This window comes from Scyliorhinus torazame, chromosome 16, assembly GCF_047496885.1.
Source record: "Scyliorhinus torazame isolate Kashiwa2021f chromosome 16, sScyTor2.1, whole genome shotgun sequence".
NCBI lineage: Eukaryota > Metazoa > Chordata > Chondrichthyes > Carcharhiniformes > Scyliorhinidae > Scyliorhinus > Scyliorhinus torazame.
In genome coordinates this window covers 129,035,766-129,059,438 of record NC_092722.1, presented here as the reverse complement: position 1 = coordinate 129,059,438, position 23,673 = coordinate 129,035,766, and the positions used below count along the sequence as shown (strand labels likewise).

At 41.9% G+C, this 23,673-nt stretch overlaps 1 protein-coding gene across 2 annotated transcripts in view; it reads right to left on the bottom strand.

The window, feature by feature from the left end:
- Positions 1-567: 567 nt before the first annotated feature.
- Positions 568-23,673, bottom strand: part of tbc1d12b (TBC1 domain family, member 12b) — a 141,383-nt gene continuing 118,277 nt past the window's right edge. For both annotated transcript variants that reach the window (XM_072479043.1, XM_072479044.1), the window contains 10 exons: positions 20,494-20,576; positions 18,714-18,831; positions 18,520-18,626; positions 17,102-17,182; positions 14,555-14,649; positions 12,037-12,108; positions 6,781-6,909; positions 5,172-5,281; positions 4,636-4,894; positions 568-2,396 (listed from right to left, as the gene is read on the bottom strand). In XM_072479043.1, the coding sequence (XP_072335144.1) occupies positions 2,328-2,396; positions 4,636-4,894; positions 5,172-5,281; positions 6,781-6,909; positions 12,037-12,108; positions 14,555-14,649; positions 17,102-17,182; positions 18,520-18,626; positions 18,714-18,831; positions 20,494-20,576 (1,123 nt within the window). In that variant the 3' untranslated portion in view covers positions 568-2,327. The remainder of the gene's footprint in view (positions 2,397-4,635; positions 4,895-5,171; positions 5,282-6,780; positions 6,910-12,036; positions 12,109-14,554; positions 14,650-17,101; positions 17,183-18,519; positions 18,627-18,713; positions 18,832-20,493; positions 20,577-23,673) is intronic.

Genomic DNA, 23,673 nt, shown 5'->3' with positions numbered 1-23,673 from the left:
GAGGAATTGGTAGTGGCTTGCTGAACAGCTGGATGGTTCTGCTACCAGGCCAACCTCCTCGGATATGCCCAGAGAAATCCAAATAGTAGGTTTCCAAAAAGTTAACTAAATTCAATACCTAATTCAAAACAATTTGTTCAATACAGTTTGCTCAAACCTATGAAAGAAATGTGCAATGCCACAGGTTTTTAATAAGACATTGAGTACACTTGAAACTCTGCAAAGGTGGAAGAATACACTAAAGAAATATAATTTTCCTTACTCTTACTGATGTTTAATAGCATTAACCGAATTTTGCGGAAAACATAGACCAGCCCCACACAAAACAGAAGTTAAGGGAGAAGGACTTAGGCAAGAAGAAATGCCAGTGCAATATCTCCAAGAGGAAATGACAATGAATGTTCCCTTTAATTTCATGGTTTTGCATGATCCGTTTGTTGCACTGGGGTCCCTATAATATTGTCGTGCAATTGCACACTTACTACATGATGCAAAATGCCTATTTTGGAGGTCAAATAAGATAACCCGATTGAAAGTATTGTAAAACTGAAAAAGCACACAATTGAAGGCACTTGACTTCATACTTTATTTACATGTGAAACTGGTATCTAGTGGTATTAGCTGTGGACTGTTTCCCTTCTATTTACAATTAATTTTCATATACATTACATCTGTAGTCAGTATGAAATCTGTACAATAGAAAGCAAGGTAAAGTATTTCATTCAACTTAATGAAAGGATATATAAATAAAAAAATCTTATAATTCAAAGTATTTCGCACTCAATTTGTAGTACACTATGTAACATGCCAATTCCTTTAATAGAGACTTCAAAACAAACTAGAAGGTAAAAATTCCTACACAATTCATTTTTATATTCCAATAAGATAATTTCAATACAGGGAATACAGGAACTGGTTAGCTAAGAATACAAGAAAATAAAGTACAAATCCTTTCAAATAAAAAAGAAACAAAAGTGTATGAAAGTATACTTTGTAATTTGCACACAAGACAAATCTCAAATTTACACAAACGTTTCACCAAATTCACTGCAGAAATTACAAGTCAGGTTCGAAAAAAGCCTGATAATTTAGCCCTCTGCCCTTTTGTGATTACTGACAAACAATCTCACTTTATCTTTCCATTGTGAGCAGACAGCAGTTCTGAGCAATGTAATTAGTACACATTGCTAGTTTGTAGCTGTCATCAGTTTTCATCACCTGATTTAAAATAAAAGTTATTGAATGTTACCATGGTTACATTCCAAGACTTGTGCAAAGCACTATGCTATTTTGGAGTTTTCTGTATTGCACATCATAAAAACATACACAATTACGGAAGTCAAACCCACAGCACCTGTCTGAGGACAATCACAAAGGCTTCATTAGCTGAGAGACATTGACTTAACTGTTTAACAATATTTGGAAGTTTAACTTTGACATTCTACCATTCTGTTTGGCAGCTCCCCCTGGAGGCCTGGAAATGATACAACACCCCTATTTCCATTTTTGAAAGCACCAGAAAAGCAGCAAATTACTGAAATGAAGGTCAATAAAAATACTTGTAGTACAGTTCAGTAGTTGAATAAAAAATGCCACAGTTCAGTAATTGAATATAAAAGATCCTTCTCAGGTATGCAAGAAATAGGAATGCCTGGAAATACTAAAGACGATGCTGTGGAATATTTCAAAACCAAACACCTCCAGGTTGCTAACAGAACTGGTGGTTGCGTAAAGTAGAACAACACTGATTCTGATACTCTCTCAGCTTTGTCCTTTTACTTCAGAATCTTAGAAAGCAAAATGACCACGTTAAAAAGTAAAAACCAGCTATTTCCCAAACAGGACTAAAACTAAAACGCTACACATAATGGAGGAAAATAATCCAAAATCCATTTGGTCCACATTAGGTAGTTTCTGGGAATCAGCTGGCTTCAGGGATACTTTGTGCACCAGAAACAAGGTGGTTGGTCTGTAAGTGCTTGGAAATTTTACACATCAAGTGTTCAATCCACTAATAAATGAACTACTTTGCACAGGACTCGATTTTTCCATTAATACTGACACTAGTGTAAACATTTCTTCATTTTGTTGGACGTAAGCCACGAAGGATCAACCGCACCGTAACACTCTTCCCAACAATGGGGATAACATACACAGATCTTTGGGTCATTCGCAGTCCAACAATATTCACAATCCTTTTACTCCAACAGCCATCAACCTTAAGGAGATGCACTGAAAAAGTTTCCATAAAGTATTGCTACACCATTAATTCTAACAAACTCTTGCTCACTGACTGTCACACAAAGATCAAATGTCCTCAAAAAATATTAACTTTTCAGGGCAGGACAGTGATTTTTCTCAGCTTCCTTGTTTTCCTTCATCAGTGAAGCAAACACCTGCAGATTATAAAAGGAAAGAATGAGGTTTCATTTACAAATGATCCAAAATGGAGTCTGACTTTCAAATAAAATGGAGAATGAAGCTGCAGTGCAGCATTAACATTTCTGTAATTATGTACCTAAGAACTCAAAATGGAAGATGTCGTGTTGGGTGTTCCGATGCACAAATGATCCAACATGGCTGCAGATGGTACAACTCTGTTTTATTGTCTTAAACAATGACAACTACTAACTGCTGGCTGAGGTTTGTGCTTCACCAGCTAACCTGTGGACCCAGCCCTATCACTATCTTGATGAGGCACTCAGCACATGGTCTATGTCTGAGTGGCACGCTGTGAGCTCTGTGCTCGGAGTTATCTCCTGGTAGAATGAGCGGGAACTGTGGTGTTCCCTGTTTTATAGTGCGTGTGCTGTCACTGGTGATTGGCTGCGATGTGTGTGTTGGTTGGTCCAACTACCTGTCCATTAGTGTGTCTGTGATTGCACAATGATATGCTGATGTGGATATCATGACAGAAGATAAAACCTTTCACCAATCCTGAACTTAGCGGACCCAGAAACAATATAGTGAACCTAATGAAAAATGTCTATCCCTTGCTAGAATCTGCCATGCGCAATATCGTTGCCCATTCCCAGGTTGGTTCCACAACATATTGTTCCAAGAAACTGTCATGAATTCTATGAATTCATCCTCAAAGCTGTCTTTTCCAACTTGAGTTGCTCTATTTATATGAAGTTTAAAATCACCCCCAATTATTACAATATCTTGCTTACAAGCCCCAATTATTTTTTAATTTATAATCTCTCCTGTAGTGAAACCACGGTTAGGGGGCCTAGAAACTACACACACCAGTGACTTCTTTCCCTTGCTGTTTCTTATCTTCACCCAAACTGATTCCACATCTTGGATCTTCCGAGCCAAGGTCAATTTCCACTACTGTATTGATCTCATCCTTTTTTTTTTATAAACAGAGCTAATCCACCTCTTTTACTTTCTTCCTACTCTTTCAAAATGTCAAATACCCTTGAATATTCAATTTGCAGCCTTGGTCAGCTTGCAACCACATGTCTGTAATGGATATATCATATACCCATTTATTTCTATTTGCATTATCAATTCATTTATCTCGTTATGAATTACATTTCACCCTCTCCAATTAATAGAAGTGATTGCAGAGTTTATCAAAGAATTACAAAATATCATAGGTTAAACTGAAGAACATAGATACAAAAACCTTGGGCGGGATTCTCCACTCCCACGCCGAAGTGGCCGCACCGTCGTGAACGCCGTCGAGGTTCACGACGGCGCAGAACGGCCCCGGTCCCGACCGATTCAGGCCCTGACAATGGGCCAGTATCGGGGGCGCGTCATCTACCCGTGCCAGGCCTTGTCGCCCGTGTAAAAACGGCGCCGCATAACGGACGTCATCCGCGCATGCATGGTTGCCATCCTCTCTAAGTCCGCCCCGCAAGAAGATGGGGGACGGATCTGGTGGGGCCGCGGAAGGAAGGTCCTCCTTCAGAGAGGACGGCCCGACAATCGGTGGGCACCGATCGCGGACCACCCCACATTCCAGGTGAAGCCCGGTGCCGGATCCCCCCTCGCTCCCCCACAGGCCGCCCCCCCCACGACTGCAGCGACCAGGTGTGGACGGCGCCGGGGGGAACCCGCCGTTTTGGCCTGGCCGCTCGGGCCATCCGGGCCTCAGAATAGCGGGGGTGCCGGAGAATCAGCATTTCCGGTGATTCTCCAGCCTGCAAAACTCGACCGGGTCGTTCCCGCCGCTTGGGAGAATCGCGGGAGGGCGTCGGACCGGCGTCCCCGGAAATTTCGGCGGCCCAGGCAATTCTCCCAACCGGCGTGGGAGTGGAGAATTACGCCCCTTAAGAGGGATCATGAAAATTATAGCACAAGAGACTGCCTTTCTCATTAATGTTCATAAGAAGTGAAGCAACACATTATGTAGATCTCACTACAGCATCAAAACTTCAGAGTTTGATCCACAATTTAGACAACACACTGGTTTATATTTCAAACTAGTAACATGTTTTATGCTTGAGTGTATGTAAATTAATTATTCAAGAGCTTTGCTCTTACAGTTAATGTTGTAAGTGACTGTTGATACATATCAAAGACTATATTGCTGCTAAACAAAGGCCTTCAGATGTCAAATATTTTCCACGTTATGTATTCTGCATAAGTGGTAGTGTTGAACTTATCTATTAGTTTCCTCACCTGTATCCATTTTTTGTTACTACTGTGCATCTGAACAGTAGTGATGCAAGCAAAAAGTTTTTCTGATGTGATGTCTTCAGGCAGTTTGGTAAGGAATTGAGCTATATGAATAAAGTCCATTTGCACTAAAATGTCCTCGTACAACTTGAGGATGCCCAATGCTGTCCGAAAAAGGAACTCTTCTCCATCCCGGCAAAAGACATCCCACACTCGACAAGCTAGGTCCAGAGGCAGTGACTTACTATAGAGTGTAAATATCCTACAATTTAAAAGAGTACAATCAAAGTGAATACAATGGTTGCTATATTCACAATTCTAACAAGTACAGTATGAAGAAGTCTGTTTTATGCATTATAAATTGTATATATGCACAAGCAAGAAATATAATTGAATTTGGCAATTAGTTTCACTGAACTATTTCAAAAGGTTAAACCCTTACTCTGGATATCAATGTCAACAAAAATACTACACATGCACCCTAACTGCAAAATTATTACCGGAAATTCAAAATACAAAGAAATGATTAGTGCACTTACCAGTCTATAAGGTAAATATCTGGAGTCAAACTATTATTCGTAAAATGTGCAAAGAGTTTTGGAAGATTTTCTTCAAAAAACACTTCAAATGATGCAAAATATTTCAGCATCTGAGGAGAAAAATATTTGTTTTAGGATTTGAGCTGAAGCAAACAATTTTTTTCAAAAATCTGACACCAAATGTTCTAATTTTTATGATTAAAAAGGTTTTGTTAATGATTTGACTCAACATTAGTTCACATCAATCAAGCTTTGAACCATTATCGTATTGGCTTTTGGTTCCAATTAAATTAAGATTGGGGTGATTATAGCCAGAATACAGCATGCAAAAACATACAATGACACAAGAATGCTGGATTCCAGTTTCATTGTAAAACTGAATTGACCTGAGCAGTCACAATAATGACATATTGTACTCCCAGTGGCACATTCATTTATTAAATGAATAGAGTTCACATTGGGAAAGTATGCATTTTCATGTGATTCAGTTACAAATGTTTGTTGCAGTGTCCCTTTGATTTGTTTTCTCTTCCTATCCCACGAAGGCGTTCACCTTTGAAGTATTCTTTCACAGGTGCCTTGGTCAATTTTCTTTGGAACCCAAACAATGAGTGCAGTGTCACACTATTTGGTTTCTGTGAGGGATTACAGCCAAATCCAATATGATCTCACCTGAAGTTCTCTCATACTTCCCAGGAGAGATCATGAAAGAGGAAGAAAACCCGATTTTGATTCCCTCTAGCACAGGGGTGCATAGGTCATTACAGCACACCCATTTTTGCGATGGGAGAACAGCAAACTTAAGGGTAAACAAAGAATAAAGTGGGGCTTTAAAAAAAAACAATACTACAATATATTGTATAGTTAAGAGTTTTAGGAAACCCAAATTCCTTCAATTTACAATGATTTTTCCTCATGTAATTTTTCATTACCATGTCCTGTTGCAATTCAATTTACCTTTCCTCCACATCATAGAAAACATGCAATATGTTTTTAAATGATGAATACATTAATATTTGGGCGACATGTCCAATGCATGCTTTTCCATGTGTTCTTGTAGATGGGTTTTCTCATGCTGTGCATCCCCAATCACATCAGGACGAGTTATAAGTCAGAGATTGGCATCGTTCCTCCCACAGGGGTGGAACAGAAAGCAGAAAAATGACAATAAATGCACACACCATCTTGTCGTTCCGCAGCAGAGCAGGTTTTCCTAACAGATAATTGTGTCACAAATAACATAAGTAACAAATTCTTCTGAATTATCAATTGATTCGTCTGCTGGTCTTGCGCACTTAATTATTTTAAGAAATTCTTAAATATGGAAATAGGTAAGGAATGGTGTAGCTTTAAGAAATGGGATATACATTGATCTTAAAATGCCATTTTAAACTGATCCAATTTGCATGTTGCAACTATGAAGATTCTACAGCTTAAGCCAACGTTTCTTTCCTGCAAAACCTTGGAAACAAAACTAAATTCTGGTGCCATAGACCAGTTGCCAGTAACTCCACAGTTGATCTGAGGTTGCATCAGTCCTTCCACATGCAGTACAAATAGCATGTAATCTTGTCACCGGTTTCAAGCATGTGCACTGCAGTATCCTTACCATGCTATGGTCCACACGGAAAAATGCCAGTTGACAGGGTTTGTTCAATAGGTTTGCAAAAGCTATGAAAGCATCTGCTTCTTCCAAATTAAGGATGAGCACTGCAGCAACAAAAGACATTCCTTGGACCTGCATAAAATAGCATGCTTATGATTAATTGCCATATTAAAATTAATTAACTTATGATCTTATGATATGGACAGCACGGTAGCACAAGTAGATAGTACTGTGGCTTCACAGCACCAGGGTCCCAGGTTCGATTCCCTGCTGGGTCACTGTTTGTGCGGAGTCTGCACGTTCTCCCCGTGTCTGCGTGGGTTTCCTCCGGGTGTTCCGGTTTCCTCCCACAGTCCAAAGACGTGCAGGTTAGGTGGATTGGCCATGATAAATTGCCCTTAGTGACCAAAAAGGTTAGATGGGGTTATTGGGTTACAGGGATAGGGTGGAAGTGAGGGCTTAAGTGGGTCGATGCAGACTCGATGGGCCGAATGGCCTCCTTCTGCACTGTATGTTCTACTGCCAGATTGTGACAAGATAGCATCTGGCTTCCACATTGTGGGTAATGTGCAGAATACCGTGCAATCACTTTTTGTTCTTCGATGGAGATTTTACCACCTACATTTCCCTTTATGTTTCTGCTACAAATGATCTTAAAAATCTGTTCCACCAACAGGGATTCACGGGTCTGCTTTCTCCTACCTTGGGGAACACGGTTGAAACCACAGACAAGAAGGAATGAATCACCATTCATAGTCACAAAGAATATCTCCACGCCTTTTGAGAAATATCTAGCAACAGCAATGGCCATTGCAGAGTTATGGTTAGGGTCAGTTAGTACATAGAACATAGAAACAGTACAGCACAGTACAGGCCCTTCGGCCCACGATGTTGTGCCGGCCATTTATCCTAACCTACACCCACCCCTTCAAATAACTGCTGTCCATGTGCCTGTCCAAGAGTCGGGTCTAACAAATGCTGAAAAATTACAGATCTTGTTCTATTTGAGAATTAATCTACTGCTAGCCTGAAAAGTAGTAAAATTATGACCTTACTATTGCACCTGCTCCTCAGGATATCGTAGCATGTTTGTTGCTGTTTTGTTGCAAGAGTTATTACTTGGAAAAGTTCTCCTTTTCATCCATTCAGCAAAATTAATCAGTTTATTTTTATCATTAGCTTAATTTTGCAATAATGATCTTCAAGGTATGGCAGTCCAATGGTTGTGGTACTGGACTAGCAACCCAGGGGTGGAGAATTTAAATCCCCACAACAGTAAATTAGCAGATTCAATTAATAAATATGACAATTTGTGGATGCACAACAGAAAAATGACCATGAAAAATGCCAGGTTGTATATCCTTCAGGGAACAGAACCTGCACTCCTCATCTGGTCTGGTCTACATGTGATTCCAGTCCCACATTGTGCCTCAATGCTCTCAGGGCAAATAAAAAAGCTAAAAACCGGGTCAGCTAAATTTCAAAAACAAGCTTAAAGGAACACTTGACAAGTTTATTTGTCGAGGGAGAAGTTTGTTAAGATTCCCTAAGCATGCTACTGTATGGGGAGACGCGAGTTAACTCCAGAACGCAACATTCATAAAATAGTTGTTTTATAAAGAAGTTGACCAAGGTTACTTAAAGGAGCTTCTGAACAGAAGGACGAGTAAATAATAAACTTATAACAAGCAGCCTCACTGGTCTACTCGCAAAATTCTAACCTTGATAAATATATTAAGGAACCTTTATAAAACCTTTAGGGCAGCACGGTAGCATAGTGGTTAGCACAATTGCTTCACAGCTCCAGGATCCCAGGTTCGATTCCCAGCTTGAGTCACTGTCTATGCGGAGTCTGCACGTTCTCCCAGTGTGTGTGTGGGTTTCCTCCGGGTGCTCTGGTTTCCTCCCACAGTCCAAAGATGTGCAGGTTAGGTGGATTGGCCATGCTAAATTGCCCTTAGTGTCCAAAATTGCCCTCAGTGTTGGGTGGGGTTACTGTGTTATAGGGATAGGGGGGGGGGGGGGGGGGTGGGCTTGGTTAGGGTGCTCTTTCCAAGAGCTGGTGCAGACTCAATGGGCCAAATGGCCTCTTTCGGCACTGTAAATTCTATGATTCTATGAAAACCATGGTCTTGTGGTGCAGTGGGTAGTGTCCCTACCTCGGAGCCAGATGCTACGTAATTCGAGGACTATCCCCAGGACGTGATGGCCAAGTACAGTGCGTTCACGACACGGTCAAACAGATCAAGAGCGTCAATCATCAAATCCTCCCAAACACAGCAATGGCTTGTGGAGTGAGAGACTCTCCTGGGCAGCTATGCTTCATATATAGTGGGTCCCTCAAGCTAGAAGCCCAAAGTGACAGAGTGACCTGTTCTGGGAATTACTAGCTATGGAAATGGACAAAAGTTTGCCATAGTATACCATTAGGGGCAGGAAGAGAATGGGAACCACTATAATACGACAAATGATTTTTAAAAGTCATGGAGCTTCAGAACAGACCGAAAATATCAAAACATTTGCATTTTATTAGTTGGTATTTAGATAGTGCAAAAGCTGTTTTATAAGTATTATCATTGTGCTTATATCCTCAAAATATAAAACATATATATATAGCAATATAACTGGTTCACTAAACTGCGAGACCCTGACACAGACAGGTAGGCAAGAGAGCCTGTCACAGACAGGTAGGCGAGAGAGCCTGCCACAGACAAGTAGGCGAGAGAGCCTGACACAGACAAGTAGGCGAGAGAGCCTGACACAGACAAGTAGGAGAGCGAGCCTGACACAGACAAGTAGGAGAGCGAGCCTGACACAGACAAGTAGGAGAGCGAGCCTGGCACAGACAAGTAGGAGAGCGAGCCTGGCACAGACAAGTAGGAGAGCGAGCCTGGCACAGACAAGTAGGGATAGAATTTGCCAAATTCAAATGGTCATTGGATAGACATAGGGACGATAAGGGAATAGTGTAAATGGGCTTTAGAGTGGTTTCACAGGTCGGCGCAACATCGAGGGCCGAAGGGCCTGTACTGCGCTGTAATGTTCTATGCTGATGATACTAAAACAAGTAATAATAATAATTAATAATCTTGTCACAAGTAGGCTTACATTAACACTGCTGTGTTAAAGTTACTGTGAAAAGCACCTAGTCAGCAAATTTTGGCACCTGTTCTGATACACTGAGTGAGAATTCAGAATGTCCAATTCACCTAACAGCAAGTCTTTCGGGACCTGTGGGGGGATACCGGAGCACCCAGAGGAAACCCACACAGACACAGGGAGAACGTGGAGACTCCACACATGCAGTGACCCAAGCCAGGAATTGAACCTGGGACCCTGGAGCTGTGAAACAACATTCTAACCACGGTACGACCGTGCCGACCTGCAAGTTGAAAGGAAATAATAAATTTACAGATGGATATCGATATGTTAGGCAAGTGGGCCAAAATTTGGCAGATGGAATTTGTGGCTATGCGAGAGGTTATCCATTCTGGTTGGAGGAATAAAAAGACAATCTATCTAATTGGAGAGAAACTTCAAAATGCTTTGGTGCAGAGGGATCTGGGTGTTCTCGTACATGAAACACAATTTATGCAAATGCAGCAGGTACTAAGACAAATGGAACTTTGCATTCATTGCTAATGGAATAGAGTAGGGAAATGCTGTTGCAACTGTATAGTGTGGTGTGCCTCAGGGATCAGTGCTGGGTCCACTGTTATTTGTTATTTATATTAATGATTTGGATGAGAATTTAGGAGACATGGTTAGCAAGTTTGCAGATGACACCAAGATTGGTGGCATAGTGGACAGTGATTGCAACGGGATCTTAATCAATTGGGCCAGTGGGCCGGTGAATGGCAGATGGAGTTTAATTTAGATAAATGCGAGGTGATGCATTTTGGTAGATCGACTCGGGGCAGGATCTACTCAGTTAATGGTAGGGAGTTAGGAAGAGTTATAGATCAAAGAGATCTAGGGATACAGGTTCATAGCGCCTTGAAAGTGGAGTCACAGGTGGACAGGGTGGTGAAGAAGGCATTCGGCAAGCTTGGTTTCATTGGTCAGAACATTGAATACAGGAGTTGGGAAGTCTTGAAGTTGTACAAGACATTAGTAAGGCCACACTTGGAATACTGTGTACAGTTCTGGTCACCCTATTATAGAAAAGAATATTAAACTAGAAAGAGTGCAGAAACAATTTACTAGGATGCTATCGAGACTTGATGGTTTGAGTTATAAGGATAGGCTGGATAGACTGGGACTTTTTTCCCTGGAGCGTTGGAGACTTAGGGGTGATCTTATCGAGGTCTATAATAATAATAAAATAATCACTTATTGTCACAAGTAGGCTTCAATGAAGTTACTGTGAAAAGCCCCTAATCGTCACATTCCGGCGCCTGTTCGGGGAGGCCGGTACGGGAATTGGACCCGCGCTGCTGGCATTGTTCTGTATTGCAAGCCAGCTTTTTAGCCCATTTGCTAAAACAGTCCCTATAAAAAATGAGAGGCATAGATAAGGTAGATAGTCAACATCTTTTCCCAAAGGTAGGGGAGTCTAAAAATAGAGGGCATAGGTTTAAGGAGAGAGGGGAGAGATACAAATTGTCCCGAGGGGTAAATTTATTCCACGAGAGGATGGTGAGTGTCTGGAACGAGCTGCCATAACACAGTAGTAGAGGCGGGTACAATTTTGTCTTTTAAAAAGCATTTAGACAGTTGTCTGGGAAGGCTGGGTATAGAGGGATATGGGCCAAATGTGGGTAATTGGGACTAGCTTAGTGGTTAAAAGGTGGGCGGCATGGATAAGTTGGACCAAAGGGCCTGTTTCCATGCTGTAAACTTAATTGAAGTGTACAAGATGCAAAAGGGATTGGCAGGGCAGATGTTTTCCTGTGACCTTCTAGACCAAGAGGCCATAGTTTGAGGCTAAGGGGTGGCAGATTTAAAACTGAAATGAGGAGGAAGTACTTCACTCAAAGGGTCGTGAATTTGTGGAAGTCTCTACTCCAGAGTGCAGTGGACACCAGAACACTATAACAAATTTGAGGATAGGTGGGTTTTTAATTAGTAGCAGGATGAAGGGTTATGAGAGCGGGCGGGTAGGAAGATGGAGGTGCCATCAGCCACGATTGTATTGAATGGCAGAGTGGGCACAAGGGGCTCATTTGCCTACTCCTTCTCTGAATGGTTATGTAAATCAAAGATTGACTTGTAAACTAAATTTTAAAGTAAGATTTTTGCAAAAGCACAAATACTTACATATCCCACATCAGGCCTGTAGCAGGTATATGCCCCAAGGACACTATGCAAGAGATCGTGATATGGTCCACCCTTCAAATATAATACAAAACTTTCAGATCTTATTAATATTAATTGCAGAAAAATACACTGAACACAATTCCTTTTTCACTAACAGTTTCCCATCCACCCTCCCTGAATCTGGCTGACGCTGCCCTCTGCAATGGCTGGCTGAAGCCTGAAGCAAACTATGATTACTGATTTTAATTTCTCACCCCTCACTTGATGGTAGTCATTGATGTCCAAATGAATTGCAAGCATTTCAGTCAGAGTCAGTATATTGAACTGCATACCCTCCTGTACATTTCTCTTCCATTCCTCCTCCTCAACACTATTCAGCATAAAGCAGCCCACATGATCAGCACTCCACTCACCATCAGTATACATTCATTTCCTCCACCACCAGTTAAGTATACAGTGGTAACAGCATGTGCCATCTTCAAGATGCATTTCACCAACTCACCAAACCTCCTTCAAAAGCATCTTCAAAACCTGCGATCTCTACCACCGAGGAGAAGCTGCACGCCATCCTAACTTGGGACTATATCAACCATGCCCCATCCTCCTTTCCCCCATCCCTCTGCTTGACCTGAAAATAATTCAAATTAATCTCAACTATGTACATCTGAAGCTGCAGGAATTTGACCAGTAATATGCTATAAACGTTGAAAAATTCAGCCAATCTGCTAGATTCAGGAAAGCTAAATGTTTGTAAAGCTTAACTTTATCAACGGTCAACTGAATATAATTACTAAATTGCTTGGTAAATGGAGGCAGGTATATGGAGTTAGGTCACAGATCAGTCATGATCTCATTGAATTGTGGGACGGGTTTGAGGGACTGAAAGGCCTTCTGTTCCTATGATCCTATACTTGGGAAGTGAGTAGGAAAGTAGGTTTGGATCAGCGGTTGAGAAAAATGCTGCCAATGTCTTGAAGGGCCAAATGGTCTGTTTCTATGTCACAATATCCACAATTGATACTGTGATTGCTCTTTTGATTTCATAAGTGGGCATTCCTCCGGTGCTAATTCGCCATCATGAATTCTCCTTTTGAACGTGGTTTAACTGCTACATTGGCATTTGCCATTTTATGTTGATACTGGAAGCTCATGATCCAAATTCAGAAAACAAAATCACACAAAAGTATTATCATTAACGTTGGATTGAAATAACCTGGACTCATTTTGGCAATACGGGATGTATTCCTCTCTTTCATTTCTCTCGGGATTAAAAGTCTTTTTTCACAGGATTATTATTCACACCTTAACAGGAAAAAAAGCTGCTAGCCAATTTACAGCATCATAATGACATTTTGATGGTTTTATAAAGGGGGATATCAATGATTAAACTTGTTTTAAAGAGGAATTATCTTTGAGCTACTTTAACCATTCAACCAAAATATATAATGTAAACCAAATTAATTGTATCTCAGCCGTGGCACTCGAATCTCGGTGTACAAAAATCTAGGCCGACATTCCAGTGCAGTACTGAGGGAGCGGTGCGCACAAGTGGTACAATCTTTCAGACTAGACAAACAAACTGAGACCCAATCAGCTTGCAAAGACGGAAGTAAAAGTTCCCATGGCACTACTTTATAAAGATCAGATGTATTTGGTCTGGCCAATATTTATCCCTCAATCAATATCACAAAATCAGATTATTCAGGCATTCTCACATTGTTCTTTGCAGGAGATTGCTATGCGCAAACTGGTTGCTGTACATTCCACATTACAACAGTGAGTACATTTCAAAAGTAGTTCATGATTGTAAATCACTTTGAGACGCCCCGAGATTACAACATGCGCTACAGAAATACAAGTCTTTCTTTCTTCATTTTGTGACTAAAGTATTTTAGCTCTTCCACCATGAAGAGGTTTTACAAAAACATTCACATGAAACAGTACCCATTTAAGCAAACCATCGCTATGCCAGAATTATCTGGAAATTTAATTTCTTCATTCTATTCATAAATCATTTCTCCGTATTTCATTCACTTTACATATTATATTCCAGAAAATTACAAAGATAGGGTTTTGTAGTGCAAGTCCTTCCCTGATTTAATTTTTTTTAAATAGATATTTTTAAAATAAAGTCCAACAAATTGAGTTCAATATTAAACGGATGTGCTTAGTTCTCTTCAAATGCATTCTTTATGAATCAGTTTAATTTCCATATATTTTGTTCAATCAATTTACTCAACATGAATTTCAATAAAACATTAAGTTTTCTTCAAAATTAATGTCAAAGTAAGTTGATTTTCATTGCAAATCCCTAACCATAAACTATTAAGAACATACAATGTAAGTTACAAAGCTTTATATGCTTTTCCACTGCTTGACAAATCCGCGCACATCTGGAACATTCTGCTTTGGTAAGTGAGAAAACTATTTCCAGTAAATGGCTTTATTTCAAACTGGCTTGTAATTATTCTGGCTTAAGAGTCATTCCGTCATTAATACACTCAGCAAAATTGCAAACCTTTTGAAAAATGAAGAGAGAAGGGAATGTACGGGAGATGTCCAGCTTTATCAGTTCAAGACTGGCCTCTCGATCAGCCTGCGATGCTCCAGATTCTAGAAATCAGCAGTAACAAATCATTACTGACAAGCTGACATTGCAGTTTGTTTTAACTGACAATATTATGAAGTTGGTCAAAAATGTGTTGACTGCCTATCTTAATTACATAATCAAATACTAAATGTGCACAATTTTCCAGGCCTACAGAAAATTATTTTTTCGTACTCTTTATGACAATAATGCTGCAAGGAAATATTTACTTAAGTAACAGCTTTATATTTGACTTGGAGGGATTTATTTGCTTTGTCATAGTTCCAGCATTTGCCACATGGAAACCTGGCACCCGCACATGAAATATTACTAGTAATAGTCACTAGAACTTTCATTTTCCAAAATTAGCCTACATTTACCCAACAGTGCAAACAGAAATACAGATGACAGTGATCATTTACTGCCAGGCACCAGAGGAAGATGCAAGATCATGATACTGCAGAGAAAATGCTCACATTTAAAATTAGTACAACCAGATAAGCCAACATGATATTGTGCACAATCAAGGACAGGGCAATAATGGTTCACCACCCATAATTCCAAATCATACAAAAGTGTCTGTAGAGGAGTCATTTGAATCCGAAACAAGAACTCGGTTTCTCTCCACAGATGCTGCCAGATCTGGTCGGCTTATCCAGAATTTTCTGTTTTATTTTAAATTTCCAGCATCTGCAGTATTTTGCTTTTACAAAAGTATCCTTTGCTTTCAAAACCCAATAAATCCTTTAATGATCTACGATTACATTTAATAGGTTAAAACATCAAGAAATAGTAAGAACACAGTGTTACATAATGGTACATAAAAACAAGCTGTTTAATGAGGAAGCACCAATAACTTTACCTTTATGGATGTTACATATCATTCTTGATCACTACTTAATTATAAAAAGGGAAAGGGGCAGTACCAACAGTTTGAACAGCTTGGACTACAATGCTTGATGTGATGATCGATCTTTTGGTTTTATCTGATTTAATTTAGTACTTACAATGCACTTCAATCTATTTAATTTTTAAATATAAAGGCCCAATGCTGTAGTTGACTTGGTATTGCAGACTGAAAGGCAAGATTAAACGTTGACATCCAAGTTGGTTATCCACTCTATGGCCTCGAGCGCCAAGGAGCGAGTCGAAACTATTCTTACAGGTATCTTAGCAAACAATGGTGCCAAATATGCTCCATGTTTTGGATAACTTTTCCAGTTGCATGTCACTTCATCTTCCTTTTATACAGCACTTGACTGCACCAGCCATATAAAATTTTGATCTGGTTCAGTGACCCCTATTTTATGATGCATGGTGAAGCCAAGTAGTTAATCTGTGGGCTACATGATCAGATTCTTCATTCCACTTGTTTCCCATATTCTCCGCCACATGACTTTAGCTGTGAGTTGAAGCTTTGAATGCCTACGCTGCTAATCTGAAGTTCTTAAACTTCAGGGGGCAATTGAGCAGCATCATTAATAATCAGATCAGAGTTGCCGGGCATGGTTATGTTCTAACACAGCTTCTCTTCTGATAGGCTATGGCAAGATATATGCAAGGACAGGGCAGTCATTGTTGGCTTCAGCACACTTGGTGAGGATTCCCCATGTGTTCAGTTGCACGTCAGAAATATTTATATATGCACTCCTGCCCATGCTGCACGGAAACATCCGGGTCCATACTTCCTAATGACAGACCACTTGAAGAAAAAGTGCGTGAATTTCAGTTTTTAAAAAATAAATTTACAATACTCAATTCTTTTTCCAATTGGCCAATTCACCTACCCTGCACATCTCTTTAGGTTGTGCGGGTGAGACCGACGCAGACATTGGGAGAATGCAAACTCCATATGAGCAGTGACCCTGGGCTGGGATCAAACCCGGGTCCTCAGCGCCATGAGGCAGCAGTGCTAGCCACTGTGTTGCTCTATAAATTGCAGTTATCATAAGTGCTCACAGTTCGTTCACTTTCCAAATTGTGCAAGATTTTCACCTTAAGCCTTCATTTTTTTTTCACTGAATATTTAGAAAAATAAAATATGGAACACGAATGAAATGTTAATTAAAAACCAAACTACACTTTACACACAATTTTAACCATGTGGAAAGCTCATACTTATTCTGTATTGAAGAATTGCATGGTGAAAGCGAATGGCTAGCTGTGGTAAGTTCCAACATCTGTATGCAACCATTTAAAATATATAACAAGTCGACTAGGTTGGCTTGGTCACTGAAGCTCAAATAAGGCAATGGCAGCTCCAGATTTCAAAGGCTTAGCAAAGCAGGAAAATAAAATGATGTGCACTCAAAGAGCAAACTGGGAGTGATAAAGTAGCAGCATCACTTTCTCGATGGAGGAATAAAGTCAGAATGACAGATCTGTAATGATGCAAGGAGGCAACGAGGACTGTTTTGCTTTTCTGCTTTGGTAGTTTAATGATTTGCTTCACAAGAGCTGCATCAAAAGTCTACTTACCTTCAGTTTCATTCTCTGATCCAACCTCACTGAAGTTTTTCCATCGCTCCTTAGCTCTAGACAGGAAGATTTCATAAAGCTCTATGAAATGGAAAGACACTATAAACAATTACGGTATTTAAAAAAAATTAATTAATTTATCTCCTTCCGACTAGTTAACCTGATCCTGGACAACTGACAAAACGATTCTAAAAACACCACTATTGGGCGTGTCTGACTCCGGCCCAGAAGAATTTCCTTCGGGAAACCATGGCTCTCCATTAACTATCTCCCCAGTAGTAGCGTTGAAATTAGGAATTAGTCACTTGAAGAAATGAGGGTACAAAACATCAATTTTTTGCTTTTTCTGCTTGCCTTTTCAGTTAAAAGGTCTGAATATTGTGAAGGAAATATTAGATCACTTCTAAATCCACTTCGGTTTAAAGGAGCTACATTTCCTAAACACCACCCAGTGCTATTTATAAACAAGCTAAAATTAGATTTAGTATGTTGCAAAGATTTGTGGACTATATCCTGTAAACACCATGACATGATTTAAACTACATTTACTCCCATCTTAATAAATCTTGCACATAGTTATCTGCGGACACAGTAAAATACCCAACATTGGCACACAATAATTTACAAAACACTGACACTTCATTCAATAATCACTAACTATAACAAGCTCAATTATTAAATAACTTCTCCCCTGGGACCGAGCCAAATAGCAGGTTGCAGATTTAATCTTATCTGTGCCATCATAGAGGATCTCGATTGGGGTGGTGGCAGGAACATTACAATCTATTCCAGATCCCGGAAATCATTGGGGAAGACAATCAGACAATTCCTTTTCCTGGTCTAACTTCAGAGAGCCCTGCTGGAATAAAGCAAGGTCAGAGTCAGTTAGACTATTGTTGTTGCTATCAGTCCATTGGCCTGCCAAACTCACAAACTACGCTCATAGAATTACTATAGTGCAGAAGGAGGCCATTCGGCCCATCGAGTCTGCACCAACCCTCAGAAAGATCACCCTATCTAGGACCACAACCCCTCCCTATCCTCCTAGCCCCATAACCCCACCTAACCTTTGGACACTAAGGGGCAATTTAACATAGTCAATCCAATGTAGCCTGCACACCTTTGAACCATGAGACGAAACCGGAGCACCTGGAGGAAACCCACATGGGGAGAACGTGCAAACTCCAGTCACCCATGGTCGGAATTGAACCTGGGTCCCTGGCGCGGTGAGGCAGCAGTGCTAACCACTGTACCACCCAAATAATCATTGCAGTGACTTGGATAAGCTCACATAAGCATAACGTGGTACTGAAGGGCTGTTAGAACAGTGCATTTGCCATAATGTTTTTCAAGCAGAACATTGTCCTTTTTTTCCCCAAACAAAATAATTCATGTAAAGATTCAGGCAATGCACATACCATGAGTAATATTCAGTTCATTACCAACAGCCAAGCTCCATACTTTTCCTCGAACACTAGGCGGAATACCTTGCCACCACAATTCGCGCACCTTCCGTGTATTTCGACTAAGTACAAGAAACAAAAATGGTATTATAGACATGCATAATTATCACTATCAAACGGCAGTTGGTTTTCAACAGTGACCTACTTACATGGTCTCCCAGTTAGGAAGAATATCCGTGTTCCAAATTATCATAGCATGAGAGATACTTTCTTCCTGTCTGAATCGTTCCTTCATAATTCTTTTCCTTCGCTGTGCTTCTTTTATTTCTGAATGAAATCAAAATTCCCAACACCTCCCAATTACTGTTCACAAGTGAAATTTATTAAAGCACAAATTTAGATAGATTCAAAACCTTGAGCGATCAAACAATTTGTTTTCAGAGCTTTGACAATTCCATCTTTGACCATCCAAGAGGAGACATGAGGCTGCTCCCTGGAAAGACACCACCTCCTCCGATTTCATTCTCCTAACCATGGGGAGACAGTTGTCTCCATGAGGCATAATGTGACTTAGATCAAGAACTGAGCTTGCATTTTACCCTTCCAAGTTACGGTCTATTGGTGTTCCACAGTTATTTATTTAAAGTCACAAGATTATTGCACTTTTTGGTTGGTTCTTACACAATTTATTTTGATCACGTTCCGTATCAACCCGGTTAATTAGTCAGTTACCCCCAAAAAGAGGAAAGCTCCACTCAGTTTTCATGTCCAAACCCAGGAAAACGGAAACATGGGGGGCGATTCTCCGATATTGAGGCCAAGTGTTCGCGCCATCGTCGCGTTTCATGACGGCGCAAACAGGGCCCGGACACGACCTATTCTGGCCCCCATAGGGGGCCAGCACGGCGCTGGAGCGTTTCACGCCGCTCCAGCGTCCTTACGCGGCGCCAAATGGGCGCTGCGCATGCGCAGTTGGGACAGCCCAATCCTGCGCATGCGTGGAGAACGTCTTACGCACGCCGGCCCTCACCAACATGGAAAAGAGGCCGGCCCGCCGATTGGTGGGCCCCGATCGCGGGCCAGACCCCATCGGACCACCCCCCCCCCCCTCCCCCAGCGTTCCCGCAGAGTTCACGCCGGCAGCGGCGGAAACCTTGTCGTGGCGGCCGCTCAGCCCATCCGGCTGGAGAATCGCCGCTCGCCGGTTCTCCGAGCGGCCCGGTGCGAATCGCGCGCCGCTGGTTTCTGGGGAATGGGAAAAGCGCGTGCGGGGGTCGGGGCGGCGTGGCACGATTCGCGCGGCGCCCCGGCGATTCTCCCACCCGACGTTGGGGTGGGGAGGGGGTAGAATAGCGTCCCTGGTGCTCTGAATGAGAAACAATGAGCTAATTTCACAGGCCAAGGATCAGATCTGGGACTTGAGCTTGTGGCTAAGCTTCAGGATATCACCCTGCGAATTATCCATTGATATAATTTTGTGATAATTCGATGCATTCAGTCACTCAGCTCAAGGACAAAATTAACAAGGTCCATCATTTTTATTGGATGCAAATATTTGCTGATTAGAATTCTACGGTGACAAAATAATAGTGCAAATAGGCTAATTTTGTAAATGACAATTGAAAGTAGCCATAGCCTCAGAGGACCATATGCTGCTCCATACTTGGGGAGAGAGAGAGCGAGAGAGAGAGAGAGAGAGAGAGAGAGAGAGAGCGAGAGCTGACTGATGGTCACCACACCTCAGGTGAGGAACAAGGTTGAGAAGGCAGGGCCCTTCATGGTAACCTCAGCCAGTACAGGAATTGAACACGTGCTGTAGGCATCACTCCATCACAAACCAGCCAACCAACTGAGCTAACCAACTTCCCAAAATGACAATTATAACAATACTCTCACATGGTATTTTGCGTTTAGTCATAGGTAATGAAACTCAGGTTATTTCACAAATCTCATTGCTCTGTAAAGTAATCATGTAATTAACTGGAGCACCTCGTTTCTTTGCTTCTGCCACCATCTCATCATATTCTTGTCGGTGCCGTTGAGCCTCCTCCGCAGACTTTGCAGGTAGGTGGCTGCAAAAAGAGAGTTTCTGATCAACACCACTGAAGATCTTAATGTGAAAAGCTTGGATGAAAAGCTCTCCACATGTAAACACATTAATTTCCTCCATTTACATACAGAACAGGGACTCCTTCAATATCACCTACATACATTCAGAGTTTTAATTCTCTGGTATTCAAAACCTACCCATGACTTAAACAGCTGGCCTCAAGTATCCAAACTTTGCTCCTCTATGTGCTGTATAAGCTATACAAGCATTTACTGGGACAGTGCTTTCCCCAAATCCATGGAACTTTTTACGGGAGGCAAAATAGTTAAGATAATGTTTGCACTTTGCTACAAGCATGCTTTTGTTACCATTATGTATGGCAGCTGGGAAAGGGGTGCGAACTGTATTCCAGATAGTCAGTTAAATGCTGCCACAATGTGTTGTATTCAAACACCATATTTTCTCACCTGGGACATGGAGCCGTTTATGGACTTGAGACACGAGTACATTCCCTTGAATTTTATTTCTAAGATGGAATATTAGTAATTCTGGTAGAATAAATTTGTACTTGGAAATACATGCTTGAATTGGCTAAATAATATGTTTGCTGCTTTTATCACTAATCAGTGAAGAAACAAGATTATCTCCCTAAAATTATTTCTAGATTTTGGTTGGGATCAACATTAATCAATACCAACTCAGGCACGGTAGCACAGTGATTAGCACTGTTGCTTCTCAGCACCAGGGACCCGGGTTCGATTCCCGGCTTGGGTCACTATCTGTGCAAAGTCTGCACATTCTCCCAGTGTCTGCGTGTTTCCCCTCTGGGTGCTTAGGTTTCCTCCCACAAAGTCTCAAAAGACGTGCTTGTTAGGTGAATTGGACATTCTAAATTTTCCGTGTACCCGAACAAGCGTCGGATGTGGCGACTAGATTTTCACAGTAACTTCATTGCTTACATGTTGACGTAAGCCTACTTGTGACATTAATAAAAGATTAAATAAAATATTACGTTAACTAGAAAATCTAGGCTGGAATCTCAAAACATGCAGCAGAAAAATGTTTTTGTCTGAACATTAAAAAAAACATAGGATTTAAATGGTAAAAACTTAGCTTAATAAGTTTCAAAACAAAAATTGGTATTTTCCAACAGCACAATCTGTATTGCTCATACACTCACCAAAACGGACTTCTGAAAATAATAGTTTCTTTTGCCCAAACATTAACCCAGAAAAAGTTAAACACTGGTGTAATGAGATGTGATTAAGTAAGAATTAATTTAATTGTCAGACCAATCAGCATCCAACTTCCAACCTTCAGATTAAGGTGCTGGTGCTTTCCTTTGCCAGGTTGTGCACACAATTGGGAAGTATATTTATTTAGATTTAATATCTCAGTCTTTCGGATGTGGATGAAATTACCAGATTCCATGAAATAGTCTCACACATTCATAAAGACGTATTGTGCAGACTTCCGGTGGCGGCCATGGTATGAGTGGTCGCATATTTGGTAGCTCCCACTTGTGGGGGTGCATTTGGGGCTTTTCCCCGATTCATGGGCAGATGTTTTAATGAGAAAAAGTGCAGGAGTGGTGGTGGAAGAATTTGTTCCACCGGTGGTGGATGGGTTCATGGACCAGAAGTGGTTTTAGGCGAAAGGAGCCGTCAGAGCGAAAAACTTTGCCTACGACACAGAGGAAGATGGCGGAGGTAAGGGATCAGCCCTATCATCTCAGTCGTCTATGGAGCTGCTGGTGGATTCTTGAAGGAGAAGTTCACCCAGCAGAGAAAGGAGTCTCTGGAGGACCTGGCGAAGACTGTGGATTTCTCAAGGCGGGGGTCGACCATGTGGAGCTAAGGCTGGAGTCTCAAAGCCAGGCGATCCAGAAGGTGGAGGAGCATCAGGAGCAGCTTATTTTGTTGGTGGCCGAGATGGGGGTGATGCGTGATATGCAGAAGCAGCTTCAGGAGAAGGTGGAAGATCTGGAGAACCGCTCCCCGAGACAGAACCTGACGATTGTGGTGTTGCCAGAGGGCATTGAGGGAGCAGACACTGGCTTGTTTGTGGCCAAGATGTTGGAGAGGTTGCTGGGAGAGGGGGTCTTCGAACGGCCCCTGGAAGTGGACCGGGCGCACAGGGCGCTGATGAGGAAGCCACCGGGCAACCACCCGCCGAGGGCGATGGTGTGCGGTTGCAACGGTATCTGGATAAGGAAAGAATCCTCAGGCGGGCAAGGCAGATGAGGCGGTGTACCTGGGAGGGCAGCAACTTTTGTAAAAATGTTAAGAATTTTTCAACAATATTTTCCACCATATAAACAACCCCCCCCCCCCCCACCCCCACCCCGTAACAAAGAAAAGAAAGAAAGCTTGTGTGGCAAGACATGAACATGGCAAGTCAATAAGATACAGAACTTTGTACATAGGATTCTTCCCGTACATGTCAGTTTCCGGATCATTCATGTATTTTCTTGCTCAAATGCCCCCCCCCTCCCCCCAGAGAAACCCCCCTTCCCCCTCCCTCCTCTTTCTACCCCCCCCCCCCCCCCACCACGCACGAAAGATGTCCCCCCACCCCCCCGGGTTGCGGCTGCTGCTGTCCGACCATCATCTAACGCTCAGCGAGATGGTCTAGGAACGGTTGCCACCGCCTGTAGAATCCCTGCACAGACCCTCTCAAGGCAAACTTTATCCTCTCCAACTTGATAAACCCTGCCATATCGTTTATTCAGGCCTCCACGCTGGGGGGCTTCGCCTCCTTCCACATTAGCAAGATCCTTCGCCGGGCTACTAGGGACGCAAAGGCCAGTATGCCAGCCTCTTTCGCCTCTTGCACTCCCGGCTCGTCCACTACTCCAAATAGTGCTAGCCCCCAGCTTGGCTTGACCCGGACTTTCACCACCTTAGATACTGTTCCCGCAACTCCCCTCCAGAACCCCTCCAGTGCCGGGCATGACCAAAACATATGGACATGGTTCGCCGGACTTCCTGAGCACCTCCCACATCTGTCCTCCACCCCAAAGAACCTGCTCAGCCTCGCCCCCGTCATATGCGCTCTATGAACCACCTTAAATTGTATCAGGCTAAGCCTGGCACACGAGGAAGAGGAATTAACCCTAC